At 40.8% G+C, this 19,940-nt stretch overlaps 1 protein-coding gene across 3 annotated transcripts in view; it reads right to left on the reverse strand.

The window, feature by feature from the left end:
* The window catches only part of AP1G1 (adaptor related protein complex 1 subunit gamma 1), a 68,260-nt gene extending 59,882 nt beyond the window's left edge, over window positions 1-8,378 (reverse strand). Inside the window, exon 1 of one of the 3 annotated variants that reach the window (XM_027846527.1) lies at window positions 8,261-8,378. In XM_027846527.1, coding sequence (XP_027702328.1) covers window positions 8,261-8,290 — 30 coding nt within the window. In that variant the 5' untranslated portion in view covers window positions 8,291-8,378. Of the gene's footprint in view, window positions 1-6,165; window positions 6,314-8,260 lie in introns of those variants that run through there. The other 2 variants (XM_027846536.1, XM_027846546.1) reach the window with 2 other exon arrangements.
* Window positions 8,379-19,940: the final 11,562 nt, after the last annotated feature.

Raw genomic sequence — 19,940 nt, forward strand, 5'->3', positions numbered from 1 at the left:
AGAGATGGTCTCTGGGTAGTTCCTAACCCTCAACTTAAATTTATTAGAAAAGGAAAAGGAAAAGAGTCATTAGGCTAGATAACCTCCAAGGCCCCTTCCAGGCCCCTTCTAATTCTACTGCAATCCTAATAATATTTTAGCATAAGAAAGGTAATTCTGTATCCAGATTGGTGGCTCCTTTTGTTTGGGTGAACGAAGTGAGAAGAGAGTTAACAATTTAATGTCGGATAACCTGAAAAATACAATTTAAAACAAAGATGTCAAACTCAAAGCCTGTGTCTGGCCTGCAAAACTCCCAAGTGCTTCCAGAATCCAACAAAACGTAATTTAGAAATGTTTAACAAAATAAATAAAAATACAATAAAACATAGACAATGTGAATTCGTGGTTTTCTAAGTCAATAAGCTGCCTGCAGGAATCTTTTTAGTTTTGAGTTTGACACCACTGATTTAATGTCCAAGCAAAGAAAGATTTAGAAGACATCTCAGTTATCAAAATTATACAGTGCATTAGGGAACTCTAAATCACCTAATAGCAAGCCAATGAAAACTTAAAGAATTGGGACATCATCTTTAGGTGTAACATTGAAGTGCTGAACATTAAGTCAGGAGGCCTTCATTCCACTCCAGACTCTGAGATGTGCTAGACGTGTCCCCGAGCAAGTCATTTAACATGTGAGTCTGGGTCTGCTCATCTGTAAATAGGCATAATACTTAACACGATCTATGTTCATCACAGTGTGGGCATAAGGAGAACACTTTGTCGGCCTCATCACCAACATTTTAGTTGTTTTTAAAATATTAGACTAACAAGGCTTAGAACAGTTCTCTGCACATAGTAGGCACCTGAACATCTGCTGAATAAATAACTACCTGTCAATTAAGTCTATATGGATAGTTCTGGAATGACATTAATGGAAGAGCATAAAGAAATATGCAAAAAGCAATAAATTCCTGAGGTACAATATGCCAAGCACATTCAGAAACATGAAGATAGGGTCTAGGATACAATTTCTGAACCTGAGAACATTTTTTCTATAAGGTCAACTCTATTATCTACTAATGGGTTACCAGGAGCACCATGGGACTATGTCCCTTTCCATTATTCAGTTAGATCCTTAGCTGCCAACAATGGGATTCTAACAGCATAACTCACAAAGAAAAAAAAAAGAGGCTTTAAATTACTAAGTATGACTAGAAGTCATATAATAAATGATAAAGAGATTTTATAAACTTCTCTCTACTATTTGAAGTTAAAACTTTTCCCCCCAATTTAATGGAATAACATCCAAAGAAAACTTTTTAAAAATTTCTATTTCTTTTCCCTTACTTCCTATTAGCATATTTGGAAAAATCACTTTTCCAAAAGACAGGGTTAAAGTTTCTGAAGTTAAGAACCATCAAAATATGGAAGGAGAAACTGGATTCATATATACAGGTGGGATCTGCAATTTAAGGCAAAGAATTACCATCAAATTCAGGTAAATCAGGGTTTTCTGATGTCATAAAAAATACATGCAAGATTCCTTTCCCATTCTACCTTAAATAAGGTAGAATGATTGATCTGAATATGCAATATTTGAAGTTATAATTATGTAAAATATGGTAAATGGTTCCAGCCAAAAGCAAATTATGTGACCACTCCTGGGGGTTTATTATTTATACTAATCAAGACCCAGCATTATTAAGCATGCCCTAGGCATCACAGGAAGTTACAAAAGGAAACAGTGGTCACTGTACTTTATGCTCCTTGAGGCCAGGGAACATATGAGACTGAATCTTGAGTGAGAAAGACAATGAATTCAAAACCTGCCTCAGACACTTACTAGCTGTGTGATTCTGAGCAAGTCACTTAAAACTTCTCTCTGCCTTGAGTTTCAAACCAAGTTTAGCCTTGATTTCCTCATCTGTAAAATGGGGATAATTACAACACCTAGCTCCCAGAGTTATGGTGAGGATCAAAACGAAACTTTGTAAAGTGCTGTGAAAACCTTAAATTGGTACATAAATGCTAGAGTTTTTTCTTAAAGGATAAATGCATCTAAAAATACTTATGCACTAGACTAGAAGAAAAAAGAACTCTCTTTCTACAATAAACTCCTCTGTACCTTCAAAAAAAACCCTAAATACTTAATATCTAATAACTATAAAGTTTTAGTCATACACACATACATGTAAGATATATATGCAAATATATGTCATTCCTAAGAATGCTTTCCAATACCTCAGATCATTACTAGACTTTTCACATCAGTGTAATTTACAAAAAGCAAAGTCTTAAAAGAGAGGGAAACTATGTACTCTGGGCAGAGCATTAAGAAATAGTAATAAAAAATTTAACTTTGCTCAGTATCAAGATGCAGTTGAAACTATTTTCCACTAGTGCGGTTTGATAAATACAGAATAGACTAATAAATGAGTAGTGAAAGCCTCTGGCAAGTAGCTTTATGTTATTTCGTGTACTTGAGTCAAACATGTACAACACAGAAGATATACCCAACCCCCAAAACTAAAACTAAGAGAACTATTCTTGCTAATGTTGGGTTTTATGGACATTAATTTTGGTTTGAAAGATTCAGCTTTGAGTACCAAATATTTCATAGCAGACTATAAAGTCTTTTAACCTTAAAGCATGCTTTTTTTCTTCTTAAAAAAATGGAAATTCAGCTTTATAAATTCATGTAGCTCTCACATTTCATTACTCCCAAGGATCCATAACACTAACCTCGAAACCCAACAATTTGAAAGGCAAGAGATGCTCAGTTGGCAAAACACAAACACCAGTTACAAGCAGTAGTCGGAGGTTAGCAAAGCAGCCACGTATCAGGTTACACTGTGACTACTGTATTGTAACAACATAAAAAAAAAAGCTAGTGTTTGAACTATCTTCAATTATTCAGAAAGTATCAAAGGTTGCAGATATACTTCCTCTTGAGTCATTAAACAAAAAATGACTTAACTGTTTAATTTAACTAAGCAGACCGAAAGAGTTAATTTTTTAGTCAAACTTCCAACTCCCCAGGAAAAGTGCACTACTCATCCTTTCGTAACATGCCCTTTTATACTAAAGTCTTAGCTGATTACTAAACATGTTTAGCTGGTGAGTTGAAGGTGTATTTATATTTCTTAACTTTATGAATTTTTCCCTTTTAAACTGACTTCTTATAGAGGCCCAGACTCATGCCAAAATTAAGTGTTCAACAGTGCCACTCCTTAAAAGAACAGAAAAATTTCATTTGTCTTCAAAGTGCAGATGACACCTTTCTTGCCTTTCTACTTCCTTTTTTCTATTCAGACAAGCTTTTCTAACCAAAACAATGAAGGTGATCCTAACACAGGTACTTTCAAAGGAATTATTTCTTAACTTACAAGCCAAAAGATAGAAATATAAATCTTCCCCAAACTAAACTGCTTGTAAATGCTATCATAAAATGAGTTGAAAGCAACAAAAAGTGGAAAGAACTGGGATCTACACGTAACACAAAGATCAAATCATCTTGAGAATCTAGAACAGCTAAACAAGCTGTCTTTGTAGACAGATCATAGCTGTAGATTTGCTAAAGCTAAAATTTCAGAATGCGTCAGTTTTAAGTATATGAATGATACCAACTAACCTTATTACATAGACTCCAGAAATACTAAAATACTTGACTTCTGCTGAGTACCTAAAGTCCAGTTTTAACAGTATCTAGTTTCTGCCTCTGAAAAAAATTAAATACCTCAGCTGTATTAGGAATAAACAAACATGTAATTTTTTAACCCAAATCATGCTACTAAGCCTCCATTCAGAGAGAAGAGTTTCCCAAAGACAGAAATGGTCCCAAATGGAGCAGGACATAAGTTTTCACAACACCTTAATAGTTTTTTCAAGCCATATTTCTCAAAATAATTACACCTTGTAGGTGTTCAGTGAATATTTGTGTTTATTAAATTGATGGTGTTGTCTTCAGCATAATACATTACTTGAAAGTTCATAAAGCAAAAGCCCTTCTTCTATTCAAAGTGTATAAATTTTGTAACAAAGTGAGAAATTAAAAAAAAACACTCCATTAGAGACTCTAAGTTAAAAATAACATATATCAGACCTTCTAATTCACCTATATAAAGATATAGTTCAAGAAAATAATATGCTAGTACATATATTAGCTGACAATAAATATCGGCACATTCAGCAGTGTTCTCCAGCACTAAGAGTAGCTTTAAGTCACTTAACTTTTCTGAGTCTCTTTCATCATCTGTAAAATACACACAGGACCTACATTATGCAGTTGTGAGCGAAGTAAACTTTAAAGTACTACAGGATAATGAGTAGTTACTATATTAAACAAATAGTACTATTATGTAACATTAAATCAACTTAGACTTGTCTGAAATTTTCCTGAACTCCAACAGTTAAAACAAAAGGTTATCTTATTTTCTAGGAACAAATTTTAAACAGCACCAATTTTCTAAACCAAAGGACTCCATAGTTCAAAAGTAAACACAAAGGTACTAAGACGACTAAGTGCCCAAAATTAGTATCTTCTAAAATATTTCCAAAATGTTCCTCAAAGTCACATGACAAGAAATAGGATACCCAGCAACACAGTACACTGAAAAAAAGTTTCCACCTAAGCCTACATACAGCTAACATAGAAGGTTTTATATGCATGTTAACATCTCAGTGAAAAGAATAAATCACTAATGCACAGAGCAAAGAATAATTTATTGACTTCAGTTTGAAGCGGGATGTATAATACTAACTTTTGTCACTATGCCTTTTCTGTGGACTCAAGCAAGTTACTCCACTTCTCTGCCTGGGTTTCTACAGCAATGACATTAGGATGACTCAGTCCCAACTCAACTAACTTGAAATGACATGAAGAATAACTAACAAAGTAACTGTGAAATGCTTTTCATTTGCCTATTGGAACACTGAAAGAACGTATTAAGGCAGTATGCTTAGTTAATACAGGGTGTCCCAAAAGCTTAAGATTTTGGACATAAAGTTAAGGAATGTTTAAAAAAAAGTGGAGGAAAGAGATTTTTAAAAATTAAGTATTTTAAAGTTAATGAAAATTATTTCCAGTAGGTACTATTACATACCGGAAAATGAGAATAATTCAAAATTCTCATTAAGTTTTCCTATTGTGTTAACTAGGTCCTGAATGACAACCAAGAAAATTATTTTCTACCTATTTTGGATGAACTTTCTTCAAGGGCATTTATGCCAAGGGACACTGAGCTTTCGACTTAACCTCGAGATACAGAAGTACTAACAAATACTGTAAAGCTGCATGCTCCAACAAGGAATCATGATAGCAATCAATGCCGTTTTATTCGCCTTCTTCCAACTACTACTGTTGAAAATAACAGTCGCGCACCTGGACAAGCTGGTGAAGAAAGATGTTCTACACCAAAAACTGGGGACACAGCCCCCTTTCTGGTAAAAGCACACTAGCCAGTGGGCAGCAACCGGCCGTTCGGACCACTGGAAAAAGCTGTGGTCCAGGGGACTTTGGGAGCTGGACGGGGAAGGCAAGGGGACGGAGACGAAGTTTCAGAATCGGACAACGAAGGCGAAGCCAGGAGACAGGTCCAGGTCGGCCCTCTGAAGAGGCACGCATGTGAGTGGGTGTGTATGCACACTCAGGGGGTGGGGGATGCAGATGTCAAGTTTCAGAAAGGTGGGAGGGTCCGGGCAGCGCTCGCTTCTCGGGCGCCTACAGGGCGGCGGACCCCGGGGGTGACGGGAGCCTCGGGGAGACGTCTCGGGGCTGGAGCGGCTAAGGAGAGCGGAGACGTGGCTCCCGGGAGCCACGCGGGGGTGGGGCCCGGGACGGCCGCGAAAGCCCCAGCTCCCGGGGAGGATCCCTCCAGGGGCAGGGTCCGCCCGGAAAAGTCCAAGGGCTGGAGGCCCGCAGCCAGCCGCCCCGCGGGCGCCACCACGACGGGCGCGGCGCGCAGAGCCCCCCGGCCCGGGCCCGGGCCCAGGCCTCGGGGCGGCCCCCGAGGGAGCTGCTGCCGGCTGCCCCTCCGGCTCCGGCCTGCTCCTCCTCCTCCCCACCCCCCACCGCCCGGGCTCCGGGCCCGGCCCTCCGGCTTGACAGGGGGCGTCCCGCCGAGCGCTCTCCGCCGTCGCAGGGAGCGGGAGGCAGCGGCCCCGAGCGCCGCGAGCAACACTCACCGGCCCGAAACCTCGCGTAAAACCGGCAGCTCCGGGGGCGGCGGCAGCAGTGGCAGCAGGAACCGAACATCCAAAATGGCGGCTCCCTCGGCCTCAGCACCGCGACAGCCGGCGGAGGGATCCAGGCCAGGGAGCGTGGCTTTCACTGGCTTTGCCCGCTCCCGCCAGAGCCGGGAGAGCCCCAACGCCCCCCGCGCCTGTGCCCAGGGCCCCGGGAGGCAGCCTTCGGCGCCCGCGCCGCCTCTCTAGCGTCCCGGAACTGCGCTCCCTCCCAGGACTATTTGCCACGGTGGAAGTGACTGCATCTGGACGGGAGGCGCAAAACGAAGCACGACCCGGGGCTGTCACTGATGACGAGAGACGCCGCTGCCGAGTCACCGCTGCGGTGAGCCCCGGCAAGAAGCGTCCGGCCGGGCCCGGAGCCGACAGATATTCGTTCCGGGGGCTGGGAGTGGGAGCGTGGCGAAGAGGGGAGGGGCGGGGCTTACTCTGGGAGACAGCGGGAGAGAGGAGGAGGGCACGCCGAAGGAGACGGGGAAAAGCTGCTCAAACCTGGGGCGGGGGGAGGGAGGAGGGAGGAGGGCAGAAGAGGAATCCTGGGTTCACCAGACCCCGGCCCCTGGTTAGGCATTTAGTTTTTCCTTTCAGTTTGACCTTAAGGAGTGGACTGCTGACCTTTAGGTTTGGAATTGAATGGTTTTCGGCCATCCTGGCCAAGAATGAGCCAAAGTCTCCAGTCTAAGAAACAGACGCCGACCGGCTTCATAAATGATTAGACAGACAGGCTGGTCAGCGTTTGCCGCTTAAATGTAAAAAGGGTCAAAGTGTCTTAGCCCACTGAGTTGGAGGAAGGTGTCCCTACCCTGCCATATTAAAGTATTAACGCTACCCTTAGCATTAAAAGACTCTGGAAGGTGAACATGGAGCAAGTTCAAGCAGCTCAATGAGTGCCAGTCACACAGCTAACAAGCATTTATTAAGCGCCTACTGTGTGCCGGGCAGCGGGAACACAAAGGCAAAAGACAGCCCCTGCCCTCAAGGAGCGCATGTTCTAATACAGGAGGCAACACGCGAACAACTATGTACAAACAATAAATAGATAGATGATAAATTGGAGATAATCAACAGAGGGAAGGCCACTGGCGTTTAGGGGGATTGATGTCAAAGGCTAGATTGAAAAACAAGGGCCTAATTAAGTTAAATGGACAGTATTCAAAAGATTTCCGAACCCCTCACAAACATTTCATAGTTTGAATATTCCCCTGTACCTGGCCATGCTAGGGCTTAATAAATGTTTGTGGAAGTAAATTGAATTCATTATTTTCACAAACATTGGCGTGCTGACACATGAAGTATTTGTAAAGCACTTTGCAAACCTTAAAGCGCTAAATAAATTGATAACCATCATTATTATTAAACCACCTGCTGTATATGAGGCATCTTTTCAACCCACTTTCTAATTTTGTCCTTTGACTAGTGGGCATGTCATGAGACTGGAAGAAGAATGAAAAGCTGGTCATCAGCTCTCCTAAAGCTATCCCCAAAAGGAGCAATTAGGTCATTTCCAGTACTGAGCTATAGAGGGTTCTCCCAAGTTTTGCTTAGAGGCCGGAATTTAAATTTAAAACCCTTCATGGTCAATAGATTTAATTAAGCCGCACTCAAAGAAGGCACTATCTTTCCCTAAAAACCCACTCTTCCTAACTTTACTATTTCTGCTAGTTTCTTTGACTTCTTCAAGACTCAATTCAAATCTGCCCTTCTGCAGGAAGTGTTTCCTAGTCTCCATTCCCCCACCCCACCCCAGTCCCCTCCCTCAGAAATTACCTTCTATCTACATTGTCTATGTCTTTTATATACTTAGTTATCATGAATGAATTGAGAACAGGGACCATATTTTTGCCTTTCTTTGTATCCTCAGAGCCTAGGACAGTTCCTGGCACATAGTAAGCTCTTATTAAATGCTTGTTTTCCGAATGAAAAAAGTACCATCCTTCTAATCACCCGAGTTCCCAACCTAAGAGTTATCTGTAATACCTCCTCCCTTCCACCACCCCACCATAGCCAGTCATTTACCAAATCTTATCAATTTTACCTCCACAAAATCTTTGACGCCCGTTCTCATTCTTCGTTCACACACTCCGCTATGAACACGAACGTGGTTCAAGTCTTCGTTACCTCTCCCCAGGACTATTCCTCTAACCTCCTAACGAACCTTCCTTCCCACCCCTCCTCACCTCTCCCCTCCCCTCCCCTCTCCTCACTTCTCCCAATCCTCCTCTACATTGCTGCCAAATAGATATTCCCAAAGCATTCCCCTCCTCCAGGAATTTAAGCACCGCCTATTGCCTCTAGGATCCATAAAATGCATACTCCTCCTTTATTTGGCTTTTAAAGCCCTTCGCACTGTGTCTCCAGCCTACCTTTCCAAGTAATTGATTGCACATCACTCTTCTTCACACTCTGCATACACTCCAACCAAACTGGAGTACTTGCTCCTCTCTAGAGGTGACATTCCATCTCCTGGAATGTATTCCCTCATCATCTCTACCTTTTAGAATCCATGGCTCCCCTGAAGGTCGACTCCATTGCCATCTCCTGTACCAGGCTTTCCCCGATTGTTCCAGTTTCTCGTGCCCTCCCTCTCCCCTCAGCATACCACCAACCCCACCCAAAAATGACTTGGCATTTGCTTTGCAAATATTTTTATTGACTCTGTTTGACTTGAAAAGCCCTTCACATTCTGACTAGGGTCTACCTCTTCTAGTTTATTACCCTCCTTCCAGTACTCCAAACTGGCGTCCTTGCTCTCTCCAGTTCCCTTGACATCCAGTCTCTGTCCCTCATACAGGACACCCTGCCTTTGCCTAGGCTGTCTTCCATGCCTGAAAGTTACTCCCTCCTCACCTCTGCCTCACAGAAGCCCTAGCTTCCTTCAAAGCTCAAGTGCTACGTCCAAGAGAAGCCAATTTTCAATCCTACCTCCCTCCCTCCCCCTGGAAATAATTTTGCATATATTTTAAATTTAATTTTTATGTATATTTAACCTGTATATATGTTTATATGTAGTAATTTACACACATTCTCTCCCCCATTAGAACATGAGAAGGGGCTTGCCTTTCTTTGAATCCCCAGCACTTTAACACATAGCCTGGCACATAGTAGGCATTTAATAATTGTTTATTGATTGATTGATGGATCAGAATAAATGTAAGTTCCTTGAGGCAGATCATGCTTCATTTTGAACCTGAGCACCTAGCACTGAATCTGGCATATAGTAGGCACTTAATAAATTCTTATTGAATTAAATTGCTGAGCCCAAAACTAAAGATGTTGTTTTATTTTGGGGTTTTTCCCCTCAAAAGAAGGCTTGGGGAGATTTTGCCAAGTGGATAAAAGATCACTGCTTTAACAGTTTTGTTTATTATTATTTATAATGTATATGCTACATAACATGTAATAACTGATGAGTTCAAGGTGTACCCGAAGAATGCTGGGGTGCCACCTGAAATGATGAGGCATAGAAGTTCGGGTCTTATTGTCCTGAAAGAATTCACTCGGACAGTCTCCAAGTTAAAGAATGCCATTTATTGTGGTGATGCTCCCAAGGCAGCCTGCACCCTATGAGGCAGAGCCCCAGTGGGCTCTACCCCACAAAGGAGGCAGAGCATAGGCTGCAGGCCCCTACTCCCTTAAGAGAGCAGAACAGCCCTGCTTCCCGTTGGAGGCAAAGGCCCTTATTGGGGTTAGGTGCCCGGTTTAAATACAATTCTATGGAATGGGGGAAAGGGGACTCGAGAAGGGGAGGAGCAAGGTCAGCTCCAAAATGCCTGGGATACCAGGTAGTCTGGAGGTGCCTTTATCACACAGATCAGCAAAGAGAATAGGAAAGAGGAGGGGAAGAATTGTTCTGGAACTGCGGGTGCTTTGTGAAAGCGCACTGGTAAGTCCACCACGGGGAGCTTCAATGCATAGACTTCTTTGATCACTTTTCTGGTTGGTCACATCCTGCATCTTATCTCATCTATTACATCCTGCATCCTGCTTGCTTCATGTGCCTCAAGCACTCCTTTCTACCTCAACAACAACTATATGTTATTATTAATAAATTTTGTATTGCAGCTTAACAGACAGAAAAACGACAGAAGAGTCTTAGCCTAGGTAAGACTGTCTTCTAGTTTTTGTTATGTTATTTTGTTATGTCATTAATTATTTTTGGTTTTTTGGACCGTTTTGGAACTGTTTCCTCTTCTATCGAACAGAGCCCTGTCTACCTCACTTACCTGTAAAGATCAAACAATTTGAAAAACACATTTATATAACACCTAAAGGAAAAATTGGTGGGGAAACTCTTGGGGAAAAAAAGATCTATACAAATATAAGGCATTATGATTTTTTTTTAATTGTGACCCTTCAAAAAGTTGTATCAGCTGAAATATAATCCAAAACCTTAAAGGAGAAAAAAGATGAGACTCAGTTAAGTCTTCTCTAAGGAGCCATGTAGAAAAGGAGATTTTTAGGAAGCTGCACCCTCCAGTTCTTTTGTATATTGACTACTAGGCGGCACCACAACAAACTGAGAGCAGGTGCTACTTCCCTAGAGTAAGTGCTTAAGATTTATAGAAGGAGAAAGAAAAGGTACAATATTCCACACCAAGTAGCAGTGTATGGTAGAAGGAAAACACCAAATGGTTCCGGGTTTGAATCTATTGCTGCTCCTTAATACCTGTGACATGAGGAGGTTGGGCTCTATGACCTCTGAGGTTTTCAATCTAACATCCCTCGTTTTTTATGGGAGGAAATCAGGGCCCAAAAAGAAGTGATTTGTCCAATGTCACTCAAGGAAGAGGAGAGTTGATCTAGAGTTCTTACTAGAGTTGGGGAATGGCTGAACAAGTTGTGGCACGTGAATGGAATGGAATACTATTGTTCCATAAGAAATGATGAGCAGGCAGACTTCAGAAAAACCTAGAAAAGCTTGAACGAACTGATGCTGAGCGAAGTGAGCAGAACCAGGAGAATGCTGTACACGGTAACAGCAACATTGTGCAATGACCAACTTTGATGGACTTAGCTCTTCGCAGCAATGCAATGATCTAAGTAAGACATCTCCAGAAGACTCCTGAAGGAAAATGTTATCCCCGTCCAGAGAAAGAATTATAGGGTCTGAATGCAGATCAAAGCATACTATTTTCTCTTTTTATTTTTTCTTTCTTGTGGTTTTTCCCTTTTGTTCTGGTTCTTCTTTCACAACATGACTAATGTGAAAATATGTTTAATATGATGGATAGCCCATATGAGATTGCATGCTACCTTGGGGAGAGGGGGGCAAGGGAGGGGGAAAAATTTGGAATTCAAAATCTCTTAAAAATGAATGTTGAAAACTAAAAATAAATAAATAAGTTAAAAAATTCTTACTACCACACTCTCTTGCCTCTGAAATTTAACATTTTCTTAAGCTTAAAAGACATGCATACATACAAGCAATTAAATAATCATAATTCATTGGGAACCAGAGCTATAAGAAAAGACTTCATGGAATACGTGGACTTTTATTTAATTGTTCATTTCAGCCCTAAAGGGTGATCCACTCACGTAAGATAAGGGATGACAGTTGGGCTCTTGAATGACTCGATTAATGTCTGCCACTGAAGCTATATTATTCTCATGACAGATGGGGAAAGGCTCTCCCCATAGAAATCCAGTCAGTGTCTTTCCCAGGGAATTTTCCCCTTATTAGATAGCTTGTCAAGGAGCTCAACTGAGGAAGGAGAAGCCCAGGAAGAAGGACAGGGATCTGAGCCCTATCCACAGTTCACCTTGAAGAGAACAAAGCAGGAGGCGCTACCCGGTTATTTTGTTATAATTTGAGTCACCCAAATCTATAAATAAATCTATAATGCGAAGAGAATTGTTTCCTCTACTTTGTTTACATAATGTACACAGAATAAGGATTTTTACAATTCTTTTATAGCAGAATCATGAATCATAACTTACCGCAGCCTGGTAGAAAGGGTTTAGCATTAATCCTGAATTCTGAAGAGGCCAGTACCTCCATGGAAACTAAAATCCTAACAGTTCTCTTAGAAGCGTTATTGAAAAGTCTCCTAAAATATAACTTTGATTTGAAGATAAAAGACCTTCTGGTCTGAGGTTCTTCCAAAGTCCTTCGCAGAGTCAGGGAGGTTTCAAAGAGACAGCCAGAGTGCCATTTAAGACACTTTACAATGCATGTCAATAATTTTAAAAGAAAAGTCCTTTGGGGAAATACAGATATCCTTGGTGCTTCGACATTTGTTTGTCATGTTAATACCCTCTGTGTATAACCAGTTAAATTATGAAAGACAGGGAGAACCTAGAATGAAAAGCAGCTTGGCCGCGGTAGAGAGAGTATGAATGTGTAGTGAAGAAAACCTGGATTCAAATCCTACTTCTGACATACTGGCTTTGTGACTCTAGGCAAAGAATTCAACCTCTCAGTGCCCCAGGCAACTGTCAGATGGTGAAAATTCCTCAACAGAAGCTCCCTGTAGCAATGATATCACAGGTCCAGTTTGGAAGGGAGGGAGGGAGGGAGAGAGAGACAGAGAGAAAGAGACAGAAAGACAGGAGTGTCATTATTTCTCCATTACAAAAGAATAAAACTGAGATCCAAAATATGAAAGCCAGTCAGAATCAGTATAAGACTTCTGAATCACTCAGTTTTTCAATTAAATAATCAGATCACCTTTCCTCTGTCTCACAAAATTCAGCTTGAAGAAAAATTTTAATAACCTCTGAACTGAATTACTAATTTTAATGCAGATGTAATTAAGAAGAAGTTTTACTGGACAAAAGTTGGGCCTTTTCAGTTCCATTTTGTTTCCATTTCTCTATTATCTTATGTCTCACTAGAGAACCACCCTAGAAAAAAACTTTTGAAACCAAACCAGTTTTTAAAAGAAATTAATGGGAACCATTCTGGACATAAATATGAATGTAATCATTTTGCACACATAAAGTAGGAAAAAAGACTATGCAGGACAAAACATTACATTAATTTTTTACAATTTGGTGATGTTGTTTCTTGAGTCTTCCCTTATTCTGTTCTCATTAGATCTCTAAAAGTTAGCTAACTGAAGCAAAGAAACCTGTAGAGATTAAGATCAATCAGATACGAAAAATGTGCCAGAGGAAAAAGAGGCTTAATAAGATAAACAGAATACTATGAAAGGCTTCATTATAAGAATAATAACCTGGAAAGGACGTTGGTGATATAGTCCAACCCCTTCATTTTATAAATGAGAAAACAGGGGCCCAGAGAAGGCTTCGCTTAGGGTCACACGGCTACAAAGTTATTGGCAGAGGCAAGACTTCTGGTTCCTGGTCCAATTTTCAAACTACTGAGTCACAATCCTCTGATTGTCTTTTATCCTAGTACCTCCCACAGTTCCTGACGCATTTTATTGTCGTTGTTCAGAACTCTTCGTTGACCCCATTTGGGGTCTTCTTGGCAAGTATCTACTGAGTGATTTGCCATGTCCTTCTCCAGCTCATTTTACAGATGAGGAGATTGAGGCAAACAGCGTTATGTGACTTGCCCAGAGTCACATAGTTATTAAATGTCTGAGGCCAGATTTGAACTCAGAAAGATGAGTCTTCCTGACTCTAGGCCCCCCACTCTATCCACTGTACCACCTTACCTAGATTCCCCAAAACCTGCATAGGAAAACAATAGATTTCCTGGCACATAATAAACACTAAATAGATGCTAGTAGATTGGTTGTTAGAATTCAGACCCTAGGACCTTGTTCTTCAGCATTTGAAGCCTCAGGTTAAGACCTTTTAAGTCCACATGACCATAAATATTGACACTAACTAGCTGTGTGACCCTGGGCAAGTCACGTAACCCCATTGCCCAGCAAAAAACAAAACAAAACAAAATTGCCATAAATAGAAATACGGATGTTAATGAATGGGTTTTTGCTGGTGCTTGTCTTTCTGGCACAAATGGTAAATCTACCAGCACAAAGTTATCAAACCTAGTCATGCCTTCTGTGGCTGGCTTGGCAGCATCTTCTGGCCTGGCCTCTGGTCCCTGTCATTAAAATATATGCATTCACAAATGGCTAGCCATTCATTTCTCTAATAACACTCTCAGCTACTAAGATAACAAGCCTATGGCTACCCTTACATTTTAATAGCAGTAAAAAATTTTTGAATGTTGATGAAACTGCTTGAACCAATCATTGTAGAAATAGTCAATACGTCAAGGATTCTGTGATCCTCTCAGGTTGGGCACTCCCAGTGCCAAATCAGAAGTAGATTCATTCATTTATTCATTCACCAAGCTTTTATTAATTGTCCACTAGGTTCTGGGTGTGGTGCTAAGCTCTGGGGGTGCAAAGACCAAAAAAAAAATGAAAACATTCCCTGACTTCAAAGAGCTTTTATTCTGGGAGTGGGAGTAAGGGGGAATGATAAGTGAAATATACAGGAAAGTAAACAAAAGAAGGTGAGATTAGTTTTAGGGCTTTACCTGTGACTTGAAAAGATTAAAGGATTTGCCCACCGTCATAAAGCAAGTAAGTGTCCAAGGCCAGAAGCTGGATATGAGCCTAGGTTTTCCTGCCTTTCAGTCTAACACACTATCCAGTACCTATGCCAGCTACAGTCAGATTTTTTTGGATAACTTGTTCATTAGCAATGTCAATCAGTGAGTCAATGAGCACTTATTAAGTGGTAAGTAGATATTAGGGAGGTTAAATGGCATAAGATTTTGAATTGCTGGGGATGGAGGCTTCAAGGGGAGAGTCACTTTAATTATCTAATTGAATTATGTTTCTCCTAATGCCTAACTGAAGAAACACGAGTGTTCACTTGGAGTGAGGAGGGGCAATTTTAGAACATGGCATATTTGAGATAGACAAGATTAGAATAATGTTACAGTGAGAGGACTCTGAACAGCAGTCAGGATATCAAGAAGACTTTGGACACCTGACTTCTAGAAGGTTTTGTTATTGTTCAGTCAATTCAGTCATTCCCAACACTTCATGAACCAGTGGACTAATACTGTCCATGGGGTTTTCTAGGCAGCTACCCAAGTGATTTGCCTTTTCCTTCTCCAGTGGATTAAGGCAAAAAGAGGTTAAGTGACTGCCCAGGGTCACATAGCTACTAAGTGTCTCAGGCCAAATTTGAACTCAGGTCTTCCTGACTCCAGTCCCACTGAGCCACCCAGATGCCTAGAAGATAAGAGAGAGTAAAAGAAGAGGAGGTGGGAAGGTTCTGAAGACAATCTTCACCTACCCTGAAATTTTGCCCAGGTCCTTACGAGCAATGATGCACAATCACTAGTGCCCCTGGAAATCATTTCAGGGGTACCATGGGTTTCCAGGACCTAGTCTAGTGGAAATCTGACCTAAGTCATTAGTAAGGTTATCAAATTTCTATCTGAGAGAATAATATCCCCAGCAGACACTCTACATTGAGGAGGGCCTAAGTTGTAGGATTTCCCATACTTTGTCAATGATGCTCTACTGTAAGTTACAACTACTTCTGAGGGCATCTAAGTTAGAGTATGTACCTCAAAACACTCCCTCCCCACCTTTCCCACCCCCTCTAAAGACCTATAGCTACTAGATATGAAGAAAGGTTTGTCCTGGACAATCTTATCATTCCCTGCTTATGAATTTCAGCACAGTATTTTCTTCAGCCAAATGCTAACAGGATGTGCTTTGCTTCTGCATTGCTTTCTCCAAGTTTTCTCTCTCCGTTTTTCCAGGCCAGATTCCATCTTACTTTCATTTCTAAGAAATCTCATCTCCGATGAAGGTATCTTCCTTTAGTGACCCAAGAATCTGAAACCATCACCTAGCGACTTCTCCTTCCACCAGGATCTACCATACTTAACTAGGAACCTGGGCTGGACTTGGCTTCTATATATTACAATGGGCTACCTGAAATAGATAGGATGCATCTTAGTAAGGGCATCTGACTGATTTGAGCACCAAAATGAGGCTAAAGCTAAGCATTTTGAAGCAGCTGATCTGTTTCATCCCCTAAGCAAAGAGGAAGCTATTCCCGGATGGGAGATCGGTCTCTAATGTTACAATTGATAAAGAGCCCTCTCGCCTGTTCTCTCTTTTACCCAATTCTCTGCCCATAGAAAGTTAGGGCTCCTCCTTCCTTCCCTCTTTGGTCCTGAAAGTAATGCTCCTGACAGGAATTTCAGGCCTAAGGCACCCTCTTAATAAAATCAAAGGGACAGCAGTCACTGATCAGACACTGAATAAGAGGGACCACTGTTTTCTCAAAAGAGAAAATTGGGAGAAAGAGGGGGTAACTTAAGTTAAGAACTCTTTGTATGTTAAAGTTCATTTAGTCAAGTGTAATTAGTTAGAAAGTAAATCTAATTGTGTTGTTTAGAATTAAGTTTATAATAATTTGACTTAAAAATAAAAAACACAAAGAAAAAAAAAACCTATGACCTAGTCTAAAAGTGTGAAAAAAATAAAGAATTGTCTTCTTTCATTTTCATCAGATCCTAGAATTCAAAGCTAAAAGGGACCTTTGAGGCAATTCTGTCACTTTACAGGTGAGGAAACAGGCCCAGAGAGGCAAAATGACTTACCCAAGGTCACATAAGTAGTAAATGGAAGAGTTGGAATTCGAACTCAAGTCCTCTGACTCAACATCAGGCTCTCTTTCCACTCCCTATGCTGCCTGAAAAAATAAAGAAAAGAGCAGATCTATCCTAAAGTTAATATTATAGTATGATAATTCCTTATTTCTTAAGAGTTTGTATACCCACATAAAACTCACAATGTGTTGTTGGCTTTAATCTATACTGCTTAGAAGCTTCTTCCTACCTTGAAGCATGAAAGTAAATTACACTGTATCACAGACTTAAAAGTTGGTTTTTTTTTTTTATATTTTAAGGAATTCTTTGTTTTCTGTTCTGTTACTTCTCAATCCCTGGCAATATGCTGTTACCAAAAGGCATTAATTAAACATGTCCAACATTGTTCCTTTTAAACCCTAATGAGGCCCTCCATTCCATAGTAATAAAAACTAGCATTTATATAGCACTTTAAGGTTTTCGAAGCCATATGTGTGTGTATGTATGTGTGTGTGTGTGTGTGTGTGTGTGTGTGTATCCCTTAAAATAACCCTTTAAGGTAAGTGCCATTATTACTCCCATTTTGCAGATGAGGTAACTGAGGCTAACAGAGGTTAAATAACTTGCCCAGAGGCACACAACTAGCATCTGAACTCAGATCTTGCTGTTTCCATGTCCAGCACTCTTAGCTACTGCCCACCTAGCTGCCTCTTTAAGAACACTTTGCAAAAGAGACATGGAATAACTGGTCACAGTGAGTACTACCTCCACCTATGCAAATCTGAAAGTCTTTCTCTCTTAGTAGAAAGACCTTAAGAGTTGCTGTGATTTAAAACTTTAGTCACTCTGTGCCCAACCAGAGCATGAGATTCTCCCTTAGACTCATCCTTGGATGACAGCCATATAGTTTCTCATCTGTTAGAGATTACCATCATGCTATGGATGTATTTTGTGTATATCTAATTATTTACCTATTGTTTCCTCCAATACCCAGAGGCAGCTAGGTGGTACAATAGAAAGAACAGTGGGCCTAGGGTCAGGAAGACCTGAGTTCAAATATGACCTCAAACACCTACTAGCTGTGTGACCTTGGGCAAGCCAGTTAATCTCTGTCTGCCTCAGTTTCTTCATCTGTAAAATGGAGCAAGATTGTGGTGAGGTTAAAATTAGATAATATTGCTAAAAGTACTTTGTAAACCTTTAAATACTATATGCGTTCTAACCATTGGAATGCAAGTTATCTGAGAGCAGGGACAGTTTGTCCTTAGTAAACTGTTTGGTACATAGTAAGCACTTCATAAGTGTTTATTGATTGATTGATTATCATCAGACCCATACTCAGAGTCCTTCCAGGGCTTGTGCTATATTTGCCTAGTCTTTGAGAACCCAAGGCCACCTCCATGCCAGCATGCATTATAGGAAGGGTCTTCAGTGAAGGCATGTGGTATGTAAAGTCTGAAGGCTATCCACCTTGACAATAAAATTCTTATGGAATTCTCATGGAAATCAGTAATATTATAGCTGAATCACTTCCATTCCAGGTTAAGTGTTTCCATCTTCTGAACACTGACCTGCCTCTCAGAATGTAAGTGAGAAAATGGAGTGATCAGTGATGATGCCAAAGTCCCCAGCACTGTTAGCTGCGTTCCTAGTGGGGCTCATTTGGTCCTGTAGAACCATGTCCTTTTCCAAGGCCACTTTGTCTTCCAATCCCCTATAAATCCAATAATCTGCTAAAGCTCCAGCCAGAGGAAAAGGAGTCAGAATAACATTTGATTCCCAGCAACTGATGTTCCAACACGGTATTGTGAAAATACCAATGGATTTGGAAGCAAAGGACCTGGATTCGAATTCAGTACCTAGGTGTTCATGGGCAGGTCATTTCTCCTCTCTGGGTCTCAGTTTCCTCATCTCAGAAACAAAAGACTTGGGCTTGATGACTTCAAAAGTCTCTTCTGGCTTAAAACTAGATGATCTATGATCCCCCAAATAAAATGTAAGATCTTTTAAGGGCAAGGATGCTTTCATTTTTTTCTTTGTATCCTCAGTTCTCAGAACAATGCATTGTATATATTTGTCACTTAATGAATATGTGTTGAATTGAATTAAATTGAATTAGTCCAATGGAATCTTTCTGCCACTAGCAGACTCCATATCCATGAGTGATTTATTTTTGTGCTTCATGCCTGCTATGGGCACAAGTTCACACGTATATGCTTATATACACCTTCATATCATCTTTTAAAAAGAGGTCACCAGGGCCAGCTTTTTGAGCAAAAAGGGTACCTCCCCAAAGCCATTTGGAAATACCTAGAATTCCCTTAAAAACCCTTTATATGGGGTCTTAAAGGCTTATCAGCTTTCAATAGGTTATTAAAATGAAAAAATGCTGGCTGGCATAATACTCAGGCTAGTGTCAGCTAACTTGTTAGATAGGATTAATTAGCACCTTAAGAAATAGGCAGCTGAAGCAGGTCCCATGGAGAGCTTAGAGCTTGGTCAGGCATAGAAGATGCCAAGGTCACCCACTGCATCCAGGGCCATGGCCAGTCATTCTGACTTTTGTCCTGCCGCTGGACTTTGATGACTTTGGGCACCTCTGCCTCACTTAAATTCAATTTACTCATGAGTCAAGACATCATCTTGTGATGCCATTGGTCCTCTGAAAAAAAAAAAGGACAAAACAACAACAAGAAATAGGATATTCCATAATAGGATATTCCATTTTACAGGTCCTAAGCAAAGAGGCAGTTCTAACTTCACAGAGGTCGCTGAAACTAGGTGGGATGAAAGCCAGGAGGACCTGGCTCTGGACAGCAGTACCCTTTTCTTTCTTTCTTTTCTTTTTTTGAGTTTTATTTTATTTTGTTTTCAGTTCCAAATTCTCTCCCTCCCCCTACCCCACTCATTGAAAAGTAAGAAAAACAAAACCTATTACAAATATGTGTAGTTATGCAAAACAAATGTCCTCATTAACCATTATCAAAAGAAAGAAAGAGAGTGTGTGAGAGAGAAAGAAAGGAAGAAAGGAAGGAAGAAAGGAAAGAAAGAAGAAAAAGGAAGAAAGAAAGGGAGGGGAGGAGAGAGAGAGAGAGGAAGGAAAGAAGGAAGGAAGAAAGGAAGGAAGAAAGGAAGGAAGGAAGGAAGGAAGGAAGGAAGGAAGGAAGGAAGGAAG

The sequence above is a fragment of the Vombatus ursinus genome, unplaced genomic scaffold, assembly GCF_900497805.2.
Source record: "Vombatus ursinus unplaced genomic scaffold, bare-nosed wombat genome assembly UNPS02005286.1, whole genome shotgun sequence".
NCBI lineage: Eukaryota > Metazoa > Chordata > Mammalia > Diprotodontia > Vombatidae > Vombatus > Vombatus ursinus.